General features: G+C 43.9%; 1 protein-coding gene across 1 annotated transcript; it reads left to right on the top strand.

The window, feature by feature from the left end:
• The first annotated feature begins 17816 nt into the window (after positions 1-17816).
• Positions 17817-19917, top strand: LOC109218131. The gene is made up of 3 exons (XM_019382461.1): positions 17817-17949; positions 19403-19455; positions 19543-19917. Exons 1-3 carry the CDS (start codon positions 17817-17819, stop codon positions 19915-19917), a joined length of 561 nt encoding a protein of 186 aa, XP_019238006.1.
• The last annotated feature ends 233 nt before the right edge of the window (positions 19918-20150 follow it).

The raw sequence follows: 20150 nt of genomic DNA, 5'->3' as shown, positions 1-20150 counted from the left end.
TCATCATTTTGATTACTGAAAAGAAAACTTCGTATAAATGAAGCGATAAATAATTTTGCAATATTTTAAGAAAATAATTCTTTCAATTTCATTAAAAGAGGAACATCTAAGCGTTCAAAGATGAAAATGACAAAAAGGTAAGGACCTGGTGCAGGCCTTAATTGACCGTTCGCTTTTCAAAAGAAAACTTTTTCAATTCCACACTACCAAGACTCCGGAGAACCAAAGACGGGCTGGCGGTCCAATTCCGCAATTCCTCTCCTGGTTCATCATTACTAATCGTCAATTTCTTGATGTAAGTTCCTTCACAGCATTCTTCAATCATAGTCACGAACAACCTTCCCACCCTATTGACTATATCATCTTCTAGTGCTAAACTCTGGCCCATACCTGAAACATGCTCATGCAAAAAACCCTTTTCCTAAGGCTACGAGTACGAGTTTTTTCCAACAGTGGCATATATCATATGCCAGCCCTTCCCTTCTGCCCATCTGGCTCAATTGGTTCTGCAATCCCATCTAATCTGGCTCTCAGCCCGGTTCCTGCTCTGTATCCATATTTCCTCATCTTCCTAATGGCCATCTTTGATATATATATATACAGAGATTGCATTCAAAAGTTTTGCTCAGTCAATTCCATTTCGATGCTCAACATGATTTCTATTGCATGGAAAGCAACTCTATCTAGATCTTTAATGAATGGGACTGCGTGCTCCAAATAGGCTTATTGGCCCCATTCACCATGGACCACGATCTCTTGGCAAACCCACTCAAATTTCATGCACTGGTGTAGGGTGGATGGGACGGCCCCTGCCATGTGTATCGAGGATCTTCCCAGCAATAAATTATATGAAGAGGACATATCCATCACATTAAACATTTTGGGAAATTCAACTGGTCCAATCTGTAAAGCCAAATAAATTTCTCCAATGACATCCTTCTGCGAACCATCAAAAGCCCTTCCCATCACATGGATTTCCTTGACTTCCCTCAAATGGATTCCCAACTCTTGCAGAGTAGAGAAAAGGTAGATGTTGACTCCTGACCCTGCATCAACCAGTAGTCGGGACACCACCTTATCCCCATATTTGACAGTGATATGTATAGATTTGTTGACTCACGCCTTCGACGGGAAGCTTATATCTTCGGAAAGTGATCATATTTGCTTCGACCATTTTCCCAATAGTTGTAGCCAGTGATTCACTGGTGGTGTTGCTTGGAACACATACCCCACTTAGCTCTCTCATCAGGGCGTCCTTATGACTATCGGAGCTCGTCAGTAAGCCCATGATTGATATTTGCACTAGAGTTCTTCCGTTGTTCCTCCATGGAGTATTCTTTGGTCGACATTCTCTTCTAGAATTCTACGGCTTGAGGGTATGTTATATTTCTTCTTTGAATCTGCTCTCTTCCTAAGTTCCCTCAATTTTCATCCTCAGGAGTGTAGCATCTCCCCGACCTTGTCATATCGTAGGCTGCCATGGAGTCTATCATCTTGGCTTTCACCTTTTCCTGATATGTCCATGGGACAATTTAGTATTCCCAACCCACTTCATCCCCAGTAGCAACGGCAAGTTAGCGATGAGATGTCTAAACTGTCACCGTAGGTCTCAGTTGCACTGTGATCATCAGAGTCCTTTGAGGTGGCATCCTTGAGGCCTCTGCATTTCCTATCGTAACATTAGTTCATATCAAATAATATTTTTCATCCAAGTTAATCATACTGACCCCATGATTCCGGTGATTTAGGAGCGGATTGCGATTCACATTAGACGGAGCTGGAGTGCACTTAATGGCTTCGCTTTTGATCAGGGTTTCAATTTCATTTTTCAGGTTAAAACAGTCTTTTCTATCATGCCCACGCACATTTTGAATGGTACACACACCTTTTGGTTGCATCAAAATACTTTGAGGAATACTCAGGAACATTTCCTTCCACTAGATGTATCAATCCTGCACTCCTCAATCTTTCAAACAATTGAGCTATAGGCTCAGCAATCGGGGTATAATTTCTAGGGGCCCTCTATCATGCCCCAAACTTAGGGAGCGCGACCGGCGCTCAACCGAGTGAACTCGGCTGGGCAAGCCTATTCTATTCTTTCTACCCAACTCACTCAAGAACAAAAAGAGAACAAAAAGAAGACATATTTCCATTAATTAGATAATAGGGAGATCATGTAAATAATACTACATCATTTCATTAGTTACATCATTTTAAAGTCTCAAAATACACAAATTTTTCATAGTTTGAGGTGGAATAAATGATTCAAACACAACAATATTTTGTCCCACTTTCTCGGCACCCATATACAACCCACACTGTGTATACGAAGCCACTAATAGATACAAAAGAGAGCTACATCAGTGCCGGCAACAAGGCCCTAGCTATACCTCAAGTACAATACGTAAGGAACAAAAGATGTATGACCCCGAAATGAAATGGGGCTCACCAAGACTACTGGGAGGAGGATGTACTCCTATCACTAATCAATGCTACCTGCTGTGGAACCACCTACATCCATTAAAGATGCAGTGCCCCCGGCAAAAGGAACGTTAGTACCGTCGAATAGTACTAGTATGTATAACTAAAAACCATCACACTAGAATGATCATTATTACAAGAAGGAATAATCATGAATTCAATTGAAGCCTCAAACAATACCAAAACATCAAATTACATAAGCTTTCAAGTAAGTTTCCATAATTTTAGGTTGGGAGATCTTTAGTAGCAATATACCATCATCCACAATACCACCGTACATGGAGTTCAATCACGTCCCGATCAGGTAGGTCGTCTTATTTGAGACATCAACCGTAATCAAAATTTCATTTATAATTTCCAGCACAGTCACCACCATGTGTGCAGCATGGCGTCCGATCACAGCCCGATCGGCTAGGCCATCTCACCCGAGACATTACCATTTTCTTTCAATCACCTCAATTCATACTTCTTTCACATCCTTCAATTCATCGGCACTAGTGGCCACAATTGCTATATCATATTCGGAACTCGGCCGTATTTCATAATTGAAGTTCTTTTCCACATTCCAACATCATTATCATCATCAGCAGCAACAAGGCTTTTCATTCAAGACGTCGATGACACATGTGAGCAGTTTAGAATCTGAGGCACATAGAGACCTTTCACACAAATTGGCATAACCATCTTTATTCGAATTTGACTTGAAGTCTAGGCATCCATGTTTTGAACATCTCAAATGATAAGATAACATGATGAAAGCATTGGGAGTTACACCGATTGCACGAATACAATGGGATTCAATTCTAAGAAGAGGGGGTTTAGACAACATACCTCAATTGAGCTTCTTTAAACTCTAAAATATTTTGGAATTCTTAGCAACTTCAGTCTATCTTAGCAATATGACAAATTGAACCAAAAATTAGGAAAACAACTATGGTTCTAGCTAACTTGAGCATTTTATTAAACACTAAGTGTGTATTAAGGTTTCAAGGTCCCTTTTTATGGAAGATTTCATCATCCCTCAACCTTGTCTTTACCATTTTTAGTCCACAATATCCCTCCACTCTTTTATCACACATGCATGCAAGATAGGCACTCCCATCCCCATGAACTATCTTACTAATTATTCATTTCTAGTTAATTTTCGAAGTTAAGGGCTAGGTTGTAGATTCTTACCTCTTCGGATAAAGACTTAGTGAATTCTGCTCTGAAATTCCTCAACTTTGAGCAAAAGTTGATTAGTGATGAGCTTAGGGACCTTCTCACTCTATGGTATTTTCTCTCTGGAAATATAAGGCTTTGCCTTCTAAAATGATCCCCAAAGGAGTTATATAAGGATGGGGCCGAGTTTAAAAATTAGAAAAATAGGAGCCCCGACATAGATCTGCGGTCGCATATGCGATCGCATAATGCTTCTGCGGTCCGCAAAGTGCGCCGCATAATTGGCCCTCCGAAACTAATATTTTCTGCTTTAGTCTGCGACCACTCTACGGTCCGCACACTTGTTCTGCAGCCGCATAACGCACCGCAGAACCTCCATACGACAATTCTTCCATGCTGGATCTGGGATAGGTGTGCGGCCCACGAAATCATTATGCAGTCGTACAATGGGCCGCGAAAATGACACAAAAAATGGCCCAAAAGATTGTCTCACTCTGCGGTCATTCTGCGGCACACAGAGTGGTTATACGGCCGCATAATGAGCCGCAATAATGCCCAACTTTTCCAAACATTTTCCCTCAACTTCCCAGTGCACCGTTCTCCAATCTTTAACACATAATCCTAATTCGGCACCACGGAATTCCGGGTCCTCAGGTAAACTTTTATGGGGCCTTACACCCTCACTTCAAAAATTTTGATGAGGGTGTGGTGCATAAGTGGGTCAGTTTTGATGATTGGTGGTTGTATACGGTAGAAATTCAACAGTTTGATTTTGCGATCATCAAGACATCTCGAGGATTCTCGGTGATCGACTTCGAGGTAGTGTAAATAATGGCCGGCCTCGAGGCAATGCAACTTAGTGGTCTCGGTGGATCAATGTGAAGTTCCCTAGGCGCACGACTAGAGCTGACAAAGTCTAGTAAGCTAGCTCTGACCCGTATCAGGGCATTAAATGGCTGTGTCAGCCCCATATCTTTATAATGAATGCATTTGTACCATGTTCCCCCTCATATATAGAGGGGATCCTTGTCATTTTGTAGTCATCTGTTGCTCAATACTAATGCACAAGAACATTCTCTCTGCTCTCTAACATATTCTCTTAAGTTCTTTACTTCCATTTATTGTTTACATTCATTGTGTTCTATTTATTGTTATTCATTTATTTCTTATTATTGGCCATAAAGAGCCATCATTGAATCTACCATAATCGTTAATCCCTGCATCGATTGCCCACGGCAGAGTATAGGACTCGACCCCGAGGCCCCGAATAAGCAAGCTCGAGACCCCGATCTCCAACTGTTTGGTTCGATTATCATACCGTCTTTAAGCTGCAATCATGATTTCCAACCTTTTACTTAGCATCCATTGCTTAATGACTAGCATAAAAATAGATCACGTATTTTTAGAACCAAAAAATCAAATCTAATTGTAATTACCATTTTCATGGTAAACAGTTTGGCGCCCACCGTGGGGCTAAAAATAATTGTGATTATTTTCTTGCTGGTTTAGCTACGTAACGCAAGTTACCTTTCACACTTTTTCTTGTCCAAGATCTTTGATTTCAAGTCAAAATGTCAAACTCAGTAAACGCACATGAAAACAACGATCTTGAAGACCATGGGGATAATGGTAATGACATCCAAGGTTTCGATATGCCACCACAAAACACTGAGAATGAAATAGAATAAATTCCCGTAGACGTGGTCTCGCGCAACGCTCAACACGTTGAAATAAGCTCCCACACTAATAGGAGCATACACCAAGAAGATCAACAAGAAGCTCAAAAAAGCCTAGCTGGGAAGAACGAGAGGTTACCCTTCATTTCAATCACAACAGCTGGCGATCGCTCAGCTGCAAAGTCACCAGAAAACTCCTAGCACGGTAGCACCGAGGACGACTCCCCTAGCTGAGTAGGCACCAAAGAGGTCAAGCAACAACGGGTCGGCAGTCGACCCCGCCGTCGTAAAGATGCTCGAGGACCTCACAAAGAGGATCGAGTCGGGCGAGAAAAAGATAGAAGCTAACGAAAAAAAGGTCGAGACCTACAATTCCAAGGTCGATCAGATTCCAGGCGCACCCCCGATCCTATGAGGTGTGGATTCGAATAAGTTCGTGCAAAAGCTGTTCCCATAGGAAGCGGCTTCAAAACCCATTCCGAAGAAGTTCAGAATGCCAGACCTACCGAAGTACAACGGAACCATAGACCCCAATGAGAATGTTACTGCTTACACTTTTTCAGTGAAGGGCAACGACCTAAAGGACGACGAAATCGAGTATGTCCTACTGAAAAAGTTCGGGGAAACGCTTTCTAAAGGGGCAATGATGTGGTATCACAACCTGGCCCCAAACTCGATAGATTCATTTGCCACGCTGGCGGATTCTTTCATAAAGGCACATGCTGGTGCCATCAAAGTAGCGACAAGGAAATCTGACGTCTTCACGATCAAGCAGGGGGAGAATGAAATGCTGCGAGAGTTCGTTTCTCGCTTTCAAATGGAACTAATGGAACTACCACCGATCTCCGACGACTGGCAGTGCAGGCCTTCACTCAAGGTCTGAATGAATGAAGCACGGTGGCCTCGAAACAGTTGAAATAGAACCTAGTCGAATACCCGACCGTGACCTGGTCGGACGTCCACAACCGATACCAATCAAAGATAAGGGTCGAAGACGACCAACTAGGAGCCCCCTCGGGCTCGGCTTATCCAAGCACGCTTCTGGAGAAGGAGGCGAAGCCAAACAAAGAAAGGTACCAGCAATACACTGAAGACAGGGGAAACGCCCCGAGGCACGACATACCCCGGAATGATTAAAGAACGGGCCGGGGGCAGAATCCTCGGGGACTCGTCCACAGAGACGGGTTCGATAGGCGCACAGGTCCGGCGGAGGCACCCCGCTTGACGGAATACAACTTCAACGTTGATGTTTCAAACATCGTATTCGCCATCAGTAAAATTAGACGTCGGGTGGCCAAGGCCTGTGCAATCAGATCCTTCGCAAGGAAATCATATCTTGGTGTGTGAATTTCACAACACACACGGTCACAGGATCGAAGATTGCTGATAACTCCAGGAAGAAGTGGCCGGCTACTCAGCAAAGGTCACCTCCGGGAATTCCTCAGCGACCGAGCTAAAAATTAGCTCCGGGAATGAGATGCGACAAAAAAGAACGAAGCAGATGAGCAACAACATGTCATCCATATGATCTTCTAAGGTGTCGACACCCTGCAGGAACCCACTATCGGGAGAAACAAAAACATCTCTCACCAAGGAGAAGCGAACTCGAGGCTCTATCCCAGCCCCGTAACGACGCACTAGGTAACTCCTTTTCCTGCGAGTACATTTCAAATTAAATGTGTACTTGTGGATAGAGGTAGCTCGACCAATATTATCAGGTCGAGGGTGACCGAGCAACTCGAGCTGCTTGACCAAACTATGCCCGCCTTTCGAGCCCTCAATGTATTCAACACGGCAAGCGGAGAAACGAAAGGTGAAACCATCCCACCAGTCAATATGGCCGGCACAACCCAAAATGCCAATATCTCCACCATCAAAGGAACCAAAGGATAAGCAAACAGTAAAGTAGCGATAACAAGTTACACTTTCAGTCATGCCCGGGTAAATAAAATGAAGGGTCGTACCATAACAAACGATTGAATCACATCGAGATCCGAAGCGCCGTCGGCACTAAGGTATGGCCATCTCTCTTTTTCAATTACATCTTACACTAACCTAAGTGCTGGTATCCAATCAAAACAGCTGAAGCGCTTCCCAACTCGAAGGCCTTAGGTTTCAAAAGCATGCGTTGCACTCTTTTCCTTCGATCGGGTTTTTATCCCAAGAAGGGTTTTACCAGCAAGGTTTTTAATGAGGCAACATCTATATGCTACCTAAGGAAAACTCAACGAGTATTCAAGGCTTCTCTTGCAATCAACCTCGAATTTTGGGGGGCATCCCCCGGAAGATCACCTCCTCGGAGAAGCTAAGATATGCTGAACAGGGTCTCGATAGGAAAACCAATGTACCGGGCCAAACGGTCAAACGAACCGCGCCCGCATAGAATAACTGAGCCCTCAACAGCAAAGACATGTATACTTGTACCAAACAATCAAAGAATAATTTTGAAAAGCATTTTGCGTTTCAAAGAAGCTTGGTATTTTTGCAAAAACGGCTCATGTGTCAAAAACATTCCGAACACTCGGGGACTAGCGTCAACAACTCGGAACAATGCGACCCTCGGACCGGAGCTCTAAGCTCACAAGCCCTAAATGAGGCAATGTTAGGATCACAAAACAACTCCAGAGCCAAAAATGTCCCGAACACTCGGGGACTGGCGTTGAAAACTCAAGGCCACATGACCTACGGGCCGGAAACTCCAAAATCATAAACCCTCACTGAGGCAGTACTAAGATTACAAGTAATGATGCCCGTGCCAAGAAACAGCCTCGGTCTCGTAAGATCTATACAAGGCAACAACAAAAATTGTAAGACCTCAAAGGCATGTGAAATCTGTAAGACCTCAAGAAAGGCATGAACCACACTTGTACCAAGTGGCAATAACTGTAAGACCTCAAAGGCATGTAAAACATGTAAGACCTTACTAAAGGCATAAACCTGATCTTAAAGTTAAGGCTATATGATGAACTTTTAAGACCACTAAAAAGGCATACCCTCGACATAGACGCCAAAACAACTTCACTAGGGGACTGAAAGGCTCCGGCCAAACACAATGACTGTGGTTACAAGGCTGTACCAGCCAAACTAATGCGGCTTAGAGACGCCCGACCGTCGCTATAAAATCACAGGCCTTCAATTACTTCGAATATACTTCAAAAAGAACCGGTTAAACAGGCTACCCTCGACATAGGCAAAAGAGCTTCGACCATGTCAGCTCCTAAATACAGGCTACGAGATACTAAGCCACCGAGCCAAACCTCCCGATGTGCTCGATCATCGCCATATAAAAACTTACAATCGAGGTTCTATCGAACCATTGAAGAGTCAGGCAAAAAAAATTCCATAGAAAATCCTTATCGAGGGAAAAATAAAGCCTATATAAAAGGTCGCATCCACTCAAAGCGTAAGAGCCACTGTTGCCAGCTCACATAAAAGGTCGCATCGACCCAAAGCGTAAGAGCCACTATCGCCAGCTCACTTAAAAGGTTGCATCAACCCAAAGCGTAAGAGACACTGTCGCCAGCTCACATAAAAGGTCGCATCGACCCAAAGCGTAAGAGCCACTGTTGCCAGCTCACATAAAAGGTCGTATCGACCCAACACGTAAGAGCCCAAGGGCCAGCTTTAAATTCAAAAACTTGAGGGTCTAATGAGCTCGAGTCGAAACCCGACTCGGAGATTGAACCCAAAATAGTTGACTAAATATACCTAAAAGCAAAAGCATAAGAGCTCGAATGCCGGCTTATGCTAAAAGGTCGCACCAACCAAAGCGCGTAGGAGCCTACGAGCCAGCCTAATAAGCCCCAGGGCCATACAACAAATCTAAGGATTCCTTTTCACTTGAAGACCAGCTCATCTAGCTAATATCAAGGCAAAATGAAATGCAGGAGAAATAAAACCGCGAGGTTTCCTTTTATACATATATGCGAAAAAATACAAGCTCCATTTACAACGTACTTCGAAAGTGCTGTATACAAATTAAGAAAAGGAAAGGCCTAATCTACGACCCTTTCAGGGGTTGCTACCCATCGGTCTCTTTCTCATTATCCTCGTCATTGGACAGAAAGGATTTAGCGTCATATTCGTCCGACTTTTCCCGTTTTATCTCTTCCGAGTGATCAAAGGCCCTTGCATGGATCTCCTCAAGAGTTTTTGTTCGAGATTTGCACCGTGCATACTCTAAGCTTCTGGCCTCACGATCAAGAGCCCTTCTTATCTTAGCTCGAACATCGGCAGCGTCCTTCAAGTAGACCGCAACTTTCTTGTCAGCCTTGGTTCGGCTCATTACGGCTTCAGCCCGGGCATCGACAACCTCGGCATTTACCTTCAAAAGCTCAGATTCGAGCTTCTTAATCATATCTGTTCGGACCAAGATGTTTTCACGACCTAAGCGAAGTTGAACCTCAAAAGCGGAAGCCTTAGACAAAGCACCCCTCTCCACTGAAGCCTAGATGTCCGTCCGAGCCATTAGCTCATCGTATTCGCGCTTGGCTCAGCCAACTTCGCCCCATAGTCGTTCCAACACCTCCAATTTGTCCTTCAACTGGAATATGAGAATATTAATCTCCGAAAGCGGAAAAGAGCATACATTGACACGGAATGTAGGTTACCTGTCTTTCGAGATGGCTTTCGTAGTTCCGACTTCGATCCGCCTCGTACCGCATGTATACCAGCTCATCTTCCTATTTCGTACAAAGAAGCCTAAGGGACTTCTACCCATCCAAAGCTTTCCGCAGCCTGGCCTCACGGCGGAGCAGCTCGAACTTATGCTTGTTAAAGGCATGCAAGAGAAATCTCAGTAAGAAAGACGCGAAACTGAAAGGAGCATATACCAGCTACCAAAACTCACCATGGAGCTATGCCGCTGGGCCTCACCAAAGGTCGAGTATACGTCCGATGGTTTAGTTCCCCCGGAAATGCCTTCGGTAGGAGAAGAGGGAAGCGATGGATGATCCTTGCCCCTCGAAGTACCTTCGACAGGGACGGGAAATGTTCTCTCGAAAGAAGAGGCCTCCAAAGCCGTAAGATCGGCCGACTCATCTCTTTTGAACCTTCGAGAAGGACACGCCCCACCGTGAGCATCCTCGCGCCTCGAAGACTCTTTACATTTATTAACGGCCCTCGATCCCGAGGTTGATAGTCTCTCCTCCTCCCCCAGGAGACACGGCCTCATCTCAGAAAAACCTCTAACACCTGCGGTGGGAGAATTAGTGCGCTAAAAAGAAAGTACCTTTCTGTGGAAACAAGCCACTAAGCACCTACCGTGATGCTTTGCCTCCCATCTCCCCTTGGACAGGTCTCGCCATTTGCACCTATCATAGGTCGAGCAGGATGCCAGCTTCCGAGACCACTCTGCCAGGTCAGGAACCTCGTTCGGCGGCCAAGGAACTGCTGAAGAGAATGAAATAAGAAAAAATAATATATACATACATATATATATATATATATATATATATATATATATATATATATATATATACACACACGTCTTTACGGAGCCCTCCTCCACTATGGACAAAGAGATAAATTTATGAGTATACCACTTACGCATGAAATTCCATTTCTCAGGAAATGGCAAAAACTCTCCAGGGATAATATCGACTGTCCGTGCTCGAACAAACTAGCTGATCCACCCTTGGTCCCTGTTTTCCTCGTTGTTAATGGCAGGGGGCCGGGTGGATCGACGTCGCAGAGTAATCAAGCCATGGTAATGCAGAGGCCGATATAGCCTAACGAGATGGCTAAGGGTGAATTCAAGCCCGGCCTTATTTGCAAAATACCTTATCATCAGCACTATCTTCCAAAGGGATGGGTGAGCCTGCGCCAGGGTAACCTGATACTTCCTACAGAAATCAAGCACGACCCTGTCAGGGGAGCCCAACGTAAAGGTATACGTTTACATATTCAGAAACCCCTCGACATGGGTCATGATGCTCGGTACCTGCAGTACCACTTCTTCTCCCTCTCCGTAGTCTTTCCTAATCATCTCGAGATGTTCTTCCCCTACTGAGGAGATGAACCTCGATGCATGCTCCCAATGCCCTTGAGTGTCGGGATGTATCTCCGACATAAAGTCTCTTCTTGAGACGAAGCACCTCGAGGTCCGCTCACCAGATACCGGCGGTTTACCACCGACCGGACGCGGAACAGAGGCAGAACTCCCCTCTCCTTGATGAACAGATTTCGATTTAGCAGCCATGGCTACAGTAAAATAGGAAGAGGGGGACAATGATTTGGGCGAAGTCTCTAAGTTGATATGATGGGAGAACTAGCACAAGGTGCAAGAGCTCTATGAAAGGGATAGTTGCCAAGAGTAGCAGAATCCCCAGTTGAGAAATGAGCAAACGCATATATAGAGGCAACCGGGGACTGTTCGCTTATCCAGGAGACCAATCAAGTCTGACCACGACAACACCACTTTTTGGGAAACGTACAGGTGGGACAACCTGGGGGCCCCCACTACCGTATTACATGAATAACGCTATCACGCGGTGCTCGGGAAACCGCGAGTACCTTTGCTATTATAAGCGTCGACTCTAAAGAAGCCATCGACCTAACGTCGAGATGGTGCCCGATCTCGAGAGTCCCGGTTGCCCCCTAATATGAACTCCTAAGAGTAAGCGTCAAATTTTGAAGACTGAATTCGGCACGGTCGCTGAAAGATAAAGAATGCAAGGTTGGAAAGAGAAAAGCTTTTTCTATTACATTACCAAAAATAAGTTTGCAAGGGGCACCTTTACAAGCCCCATTTCCCCGGGAATACATGAACAAAAGTAAAAATATGTTTACACAGGCCTACTATTCGTCACCACTGCCCTCTGAGCCATCTCCGGGATCTTCATCCAAAGTGACCAAGAGTTCCAACTCTTCTTCCGCATTTCGGGCCTCCTCGATCATAGCTGAAAGATCGACACCTCCAACATAGGCTTCCTCTAAGGCTTGCCTCCTCGCCTTAGCGCGAGCTTAACCGACGGCCTGAGTCAGCTTCTGCTCGGCCTCCTCTGACATATCTCGGGCTAGCTGATTCGCAGTAGCGGCGTCCCTCAGGTATGTTGCGGCATTCTCCTCGACCTTGGACTTGGCCGTAGATAGCACATCGACCTCATCCCGAGCAGTTCGGAGAAGAACCTGGGTCAATTCCAACTCTGAGGTCATGATCTCGTTTCGCTTCCTCAGCTCGAGGATCTACGTGTTCATAACAGCAACTTCTCTACGAAGCCGCCCCGTGAGAACATCCATCTATTCAATCTGCAAAGGAAAAGATAAGTCAGTAGACTTCGAATTATGATAATAGTGAACAAATTTATGAATAACAAGTTACCTGCTCAGCAAGACCAGCCTTTTCTCGGAGTGCTTTCTCCAAATTCGCCCGAAGTTCATTAAACTCCTCCTCCTTGCGGGCAGAGCAGGCCTCCGACTCCTGCAGCCCCGAAGTGAGTTTCTCAAGCATGAAAGCTCGTCGTCGAGCCTAGCGAAGGCGTGATCATACATCTTCCTAGCCTACAACAAAATAGAAGAGTCAGGAAAAACGAAGATAGGTATTTAAGACCAGAAAAGTGTAAATGAAAAACTATCACCTTCTGATGGAGCCTATGCGCTTTCTCGATAGAGTTGGGAGCATCGAGATCATTTTCCTCACTGACATTGTCAGCGCCATCGAAGAAATTGTCAAGCTCTCCTCCCCCTCCGAGGGGACCTTCCACATTGGTAACATTTGGGTCCTGAGCTTCCCTGTATTCCCCGGGCGAGAACCGAGCACCCAAGTTAAGACCACCCAGGGCTTCGATATCACCAAGGGGCAAATCCTGTCTCCGAAAGGCTCCGGGCCCAGACCCTTTGGAGCCAGCAGCAACAGTCTCCTCAGAAGAAACAGCATCACGTTCGACCAAGGGCTCAGGGACTGCGTTCGCACCCTCCTCGAGGGTTCCATCACATGGGATCGATCTGAATCGACCGATCCCAATTCAGTGGCCTTCGGTCGGGACTCCTGCAGGATATCCGCGCCCGACCTCGTCCTTCGAACCAAACGATATTCATACACATAATTGTCTTCGACCCCAGTACTGGGACTTGCTCCGGAAGCTGAAGCCGAGGTCCTAGCAGCAGCTCGAATCCTGCGTGATTTATCTTTCTTTGCTGTAGGGGAATCAACAACCGCCTCTTTCCTCCTCTTCTCGCTCTTATCAGGCACCGAGCCTACACCTTGCCATCGGGAGGCGGTCTCATCAATGCTTGGTCGCCAATGCCTGCGCAAACATAGCGATCAAAATTTATTAAAAGGGAAGATATGGGGAAGAAATATAAAAATATAATATAGGTGGCAAGAAGGATTTTTACAATGATTCTTAGCCACCCAACACGTTTTATCCAGGTCGGGCCAAGACCGCCCAAGAAACGGGAACGAAACATCCAATTGTTTAATCCATCCTGGAAGATCTTGGACCGCTTTAGGATACCAAACGGTAGCTGCATAAACAAAGGGGAGATCATTTTTTGGAAGAAAGGTAAGAAGACAATAATACATGTTCGAAGGAGAGATACTTACGCTGCGCGTTCCGCTCCTCCGGGAAAGGCATCCTTTCAGGCGGGATGATGTCCGAGGTCCTCACTTGGACAAACCTGCTCATCCACCCTTGGTCCTTTTCCTCATCAATGCTCGAGAAAAATGGCTTCTTGGACCAAGGGTGAAGCTTGATTAAACCTCGATAAAATTGAGGGCTGTACAATCTAATCCAATGATCGAGGGTAAAGTGGTACCTACGACCCTGTTGGACAAGTAATTGAGCATGTAGAGTGTCCTCTAGAAAGATGAATAGATTTGGCTGAGCATCACTCGATACTTGTCACGGAAGTCCAGAATAACAAAATCTATCATCGAGGAAGAAGGTTTCGACGAATCGACAGGACCCAAAGTGAATGGGTATGTGTATACATAAAGGAAACCGACCTTGTGGTCTGTTATGCTCTCGTTAGGATGGGGGATCTCAACCAGCACTGCCTACAGTCTTCCTTCACATTCCCTATATCGGTCACGACACTGATATATCGGGACACATGTTCGCATCGGCTCAGTGTGGACAAGGGCTAGTCAACGGAAAAATCCTTTGCCAAGTTAAACTCTATAGGCGTGCACTGTTCAACGGTGGGTATCACTTTGGGCTTTCCTTTGGACGTTCGAGAACAAGAGGCAGCGTCCTCTTTTCGAGGCACTGTTTTAGAGGTTCTAGCCATGGTGGTGAAAGGGCTTCTCTGAGAAAGTAAGTAAAGAATCAAGAACAGAAGAAGGAGGAATGTGAAAGGGGATGGCCTTGGCTTTGAAAGCTTGAAGATGTTGTAAAAAGTTGAATTATCAAACGATTAGTGTATTATAGAAGCCATATGGGCTTCTCGATAGTCGTGTTGACGACGACCCTTGTGCGGCTTTTGAGTTATGGCATTTAATGCTCTGATGGGCTGATGTCATATGGACAGCACATAAGGAGTAGGAGTTCAAAGTCGTTCATGAGAGGGAACGCGGGGACTATCTGTATACGATAGAAATCAACGGTTCTATTTTGCGATCATCAAGACATCTCGAGGATTCTCGGTGATCGACTTCAAGGTAGTGTAAATAATGGCCGGCCTCGAGGCAATGCAACTTAGTTGTCTCAGTGGATCAATGTGAAGTTCCATAGGCGCACGACTAGAACTGGCAAAGTCTAGTAAGCTAGCTCTGACTAGTATCAGGGCATTCAATGGCTGTGTCAGCCCCATATCTTTGTAATGAATGCATTTGTACCATGTTCCCCCTAATATATAAAGGGGATCCTTGTCATATTGTAGACATTTGTTGCTCAATACTAATACACAAAAACATTCTCTTTGCTCTCTAACATATTCTCATAAGCTCTTTACTTCCATTTGTTGTTTACATTCATTATGTTCTATTTATTGTTCTTCATTTATTGCTTATTATTGGCCATAAAGAGCAATCATTGAATCTATAATAATCGTTAATCCTTCCATCGACTGCCGACGATAGAGTATAGGACTCGAGCGCGAGGCCCCAAATAAGCAAGCTCGAGGCCCCGATCTCCAACTGTTTGGTTCGATTATCATACCGTCTCTAAGCTGCAATCTTGATTTCTAACCTTTTACTTAGCATCCATCGCTTAACGACTAGCATAAAAATAGATCACGTATTTTTAGAACCACAAAATCAAATCTAATTGTAATTACCATTTTTACGGTAAACAGTGGTTTGGACAGGAGCATCTGGTCATTGTAGATTCGGGTTGCTATAGGCTCGAGGCGAGTTAAATCCTGTGCTTTTGTACATTGGATTTTTTTCCGTAACTTAATTGGTATGATTTCATGGACAAGATTAATTTTGATGTTATGAGTGGTTATGCTAAGTTTAGAAAGTGTTGGGGAAGTATCGTAGGGACTAGAGGTCAACAAATCAAAGAGAATAAGTTTTGTCAACATAATACCACGTGCTTTCAATTTATGGCTTGATTTGCTCGGTGTATGTAAGTAGAACTGAGCCATGAAAGAATTCTGGTCATATATAAGTATGCAAATAATGAGGACGGTGTATATAAAGATGAAGTCCCAAAATGATAATGTAGGACTAAAAATTGTGATGATGGTGGTTGGGAAATTATAGTGGAAGACAAATTAAATTGAATTATTGAATAAATGGTGTAGTGGATAACATTCTACATGTCACATGGTTGCAGCAATATTAGTGACTAATCTACACCCATAAGTGGTGGTGGCACTATTAAACTCAATGTCTCAAGAGAGATGCAAAAGGGGACACATGTAAATGGAAAAAGGATACAATTATCCCTCTTGTTTCACTTGATTTGAGAATTAAATTGAAGAATAGATAGGTTTAACATAGTGTAGCAGCAACGAACGTTAATTTGAGATTATTTTCAGCAACATGAACTCAAAACTTCATGAAAGCAAAGTATAATCTTTCTCAAGGACATCGTACGAATTTTTTCCTATTTCGATCTCGCTGTTACGTGTGTTTTAGGGATTGACATGTATTGGAAGAATTGTCAAGAAAATCAGCTCAGGTATGTTAAGGTTATCCCTTCTTTCCTTTTGGTATGATCCATATGATATAATGGAACGAGCAAACACGCAACTTTCACTAATGACTATATTCTTAGAAGTACTAGGGTAGCCTATGTTCTTGATTCCCCATATGTCCTATTATTATATCGTCTGTTCATGGGTCTTAGAAAATACATAATTTGAAAAAGTTTATTTCATGATTTTAACCGAAGGCATATTGATAGTATGACATTTTGAGATATCTTATTGACTTACTTCATTATGCATTGCATTTATTTATACTTGTACTTTGACCCATGACCAGATTGCATTATATACGCATATATATATATATATATATATATACACACACACACACACACACATATATATATGTATGAATGTATGTATATGGGGTATGGAAAAGGATACGACAATATGTACGCACTACCACCTGATCAGTTGGTATACGTTGATGATTTTGCCCACTGAGGCCAAGATGATATGATGGGATGCCCTAAGAGGCTAGATGATGTTATATACGCATATACCTATGCATGATATAACATTTATATGCATATACATGACATCATAAATGTTTCATGATTCACATAGCTATTAAGACTTACAGGTTGAGTTGTTCACCCCATGTTTCTTTAATGTCTTTTATATACCGATTTTCATGCCTTACATACTCGGTACGTTATTCGCATTGATGCCCCTATTGCTTGGGGCTTGTGTTTCTTGCCCGCAGGTGTAAGTAGACAGGCTGACGATCTCTATTCTTAGGATCCTTGCTCAGGGAGAGTCGGTGTGCTCCATTTGACTGGGAGCTGGTATTAGATTTTGGTGAGATATTTTTGTATACATATATGGGTATGACGGAGCCCAGTTCCGTCCTTTATATAGCTGTACACTCTACTAGAGGTCTTTAGACAGTCATGTATAGTTGGATAGTATGTGGCCTTGTCGACTCGCCCTACCGTGTTCCGTATGTATATGTATATATATCTTTTGGGCATGTATCCTCACATACGTTATTCCGATTATGAACAATTTATTGGCAGATGTTATGCATGACCTACCCTTATTTCATGTTTATATCATAGACGTATGCTTAGGTGTGTTCGATAGGTAGGACTCAGGCACTTGTCATGGCCCATCGGTTTGATCGTGACAGAAGTGGTATCAGAGTAGTTCTGTCATACGGTTGTCTAAAGACCGTGTCTAGTAGAGTCTTGTTTATGAGTGTGTTGTGCACCACATTTATAAATAGGAGGCTACAGGACATATAGGATGTTATCCTCCCTTCTTATCTAAGATTGCACGATATAAGGATTCATTTTCCTAATGATATGTTATATTTTCAATAATGCCTAAGAAGGCTATAACCACCAGATTGGCAAGTCCGTGGCTGATGAGACTACTGGTCGAGCGCCACGTGTTACCATGGCTCGGAGAGATTCTAAGAGTGAGATTCTATCTCAATATTCACTTACCCCGCCTTCTCTAAAGGAGATCCGAGGGGCACCAGCTCCAGCGCCCGCACCTGTACACATAGCTCCTCAGCCACATGCACCAGGTTAGGAGATGAGACATGTTATTCAGCTATTGACTCGATGAGTAACCGCACAGGCTCGGCGCTAGGAGGTAGGTATTGGTCATATAGATAGGGCCATCAGTGCAGGGCTCATGATTTCATTAATTAGGACCCCCAGTATTTAGTGGAGCATATCCAAACGAGGACCCTCAGTTATGATATGCAGAGGACTTTGAGGGTAATGAAAACCACCGTGACTGAATTAGTTGAGGATTATGCAGTTAATTGGTACGAGTCTTGGGAGTTATCCAGAGGTGAGGATGCCCCTCTAGCAGTATGGCAGGAGTTTACCGAGGCTTTTTTTTCTTCATTATTTGCCACCAGAGTTTAGACAGGCCAAAGTTCATAGGTTCTTATGCCTTCGGTAGGGTAATATGAGTGTTCGGGAATACATCATTTAGTTTGATTCTTTGTCTAGGTATGCTCCCACTATTATAGCTAAGATGGAGGATCGGGTTCACCGGTTTGTAATGGGGTTGGAGTCGCACTTGCTTAATGACTGTATGTTAGTTTCACTTCAGCCAGGCACGGATATTTCTTGTATTTAGGCATACGCTCAAGGTGTAGATGAGCGTAAGCAGAAGCAAAAGGACGATCGTGAGCATGATGGAGGCTAGAGTAGGAGAGCGAGATCTTCAAGCCCTTCTAGTGAGTTTCGAGGTGGTCAAAGAGCAGTACCCAAGGTATCAGCCCAACCATCGGCTAGTGCACCCCCTCAATTTATCGGTGGGAGATTTGATTGTTCCACTGATTCAGGGCCTAGTCAAAATTCTTGGGCCTCTAGATCTCAATACAGGGGTGAGTCGAGTTAGATGAGGTTGCCCTTGCCACGATGTGCTCAGTGTGGTAATCAGCATGTCGGGAAGTGCCTTCTGGGGTTGGGTGTTTGTTATACTTGTGGTTATGTAGGCCACGTTATGTGAGATTGTCGAACGCGAGGTGGTGGAGGTATAGTTCAGCTAGTGGGATCTGTAGCTGGCTCGTCATCATAAATATGCCCCCTTGGGCAAAATTCACAGGCACCTATCGGTTGTGGTAGAGGCATAGGTGGAGCATCTAGCTCGAGCGGTCCTCGGAACTGAACGTATGCATTAGAGTGTCGATAGGATAAGGAGTTGTCACCTGATGTTGTTACAGGTATATTATCAGTATTCTCATATGATGTATATGGATTGATTGATCCAGGTTCCACCTTATCGTATGTCACGCTGTTGGTTTCTAGTAAGTTTGGGATAGAACTTGAGTTAATTAAACCTTTTGAGGTGCCTACACCTGTCGGGGATCTAATGATAGCTTGACGAGTATATAGAGATTGTATAGTAGTGGTTCATAGTCTTTCTACAGTAGCAGACTTGACTGAGTTAGATATGGTAGAATTTGATGTTATAATGGGTATGAATTGGTTGTCTTCTTGTTATGATAACGTTGATTGTAGATCAAATATGGTTCGATTCCAATTTCCAAGGGAGACAGTTTTGGAGTGGAAAGGTAATATGGCATCGCCAAGAGGCAAGTTTATTTCCTATCTCAAGGCAAGGAAGATGATCATAAAGAGCTATTTGTCACTTAGTTTAGGTACAGGATGTGAAAGTAGAGTCACGAACCCTTCCGCCTATCCCTGTGGTTAATGAGTTTCTTGATGTTTTTCCCAATGTGTTTCCGGGCCTTATTCTAGAGCAGAAGATTGAGTTTTCTATTGACATATTAACAGATACTCAGCTGATATCTATTTCTCCTTATAGAATGGCACCGGCAAAGCTGAAAAAGTTGAAAGAACAACCGAGGGATTTGCTTGAAAAAGGCTTTATCAGGCCTAGTACGTCACCGTGGGGAGCACTTGTGTTATTTGTGGGGAAGAAAGATGGTTCCTTGCGGATATGTATTGGTTACAGGTTGTTGAATAAGGCAACGATCAAGAATAAGTACCAGCTCCCAAGGATTGATGATTAGGGTGCCAAGTGTTTCTCGAAGATGGAATTGAGATCTGGGTACCATCAGGTAAGGGTTAAAGAGAAAGATATTCCGAAGACAACATTCAGGATTAGATACAGGCACTTTGAGTTTTGTGTTATACCGTTCAGTTTTACTAATGCCCCAGCAGTTTTCATGGACTTGATGAACCGTGTGTTCAGACGCTAGATCTGTTCGTGATTGTATTTATCGATGATATATTGGTTTATTCC

The sequence above is a fragment of the Nicotiana attenuata genome, unplaced genomic scaffold, assembly GCF_001879085.1.
Source record: "Nicotiana attenuata strain UT unplaced genomic scaffold, NIATTr2, whole genome shotgun sequence".
In the NCBI taxonomy this organism is placed as follows: Eukaryota; Viridiplantae; Streptophyta; class Magnoliopsida; order Solanales; family Solanaceae; genus Nicotiana; species Nicotiana attenuata.
The sequence above is the reverse complement of the archived record's forward strand: the minus strand, read 5'-3'. Positions and strand labels throughout refer to the sequence as shown.

Bases quoted from the DNA above. Each gene is read 5' to 3' on its own strand.
- LOC109218131 (XM_019382461.1), top strand. From the start codon at position 17,817: ATGGCTCGGAGAGATTCTAAGAGTGAGATTCTATCTCAATATTCACTT. The intron at 17,950-19,402 runs GTTAGGAGATGA...CGTTGATTGTAG, and splicing joins TCCTCAGCCACATGCACCAG to ATCAAATATGGTTCGATTCC. The intron at 19,456-19,542 runs GTAATATGGCAT...CACTTAGTTTAG, and splicing joins GACAGTTTTGGAGTGGAAAG to GTACAGGATGTGAAAGTAGA.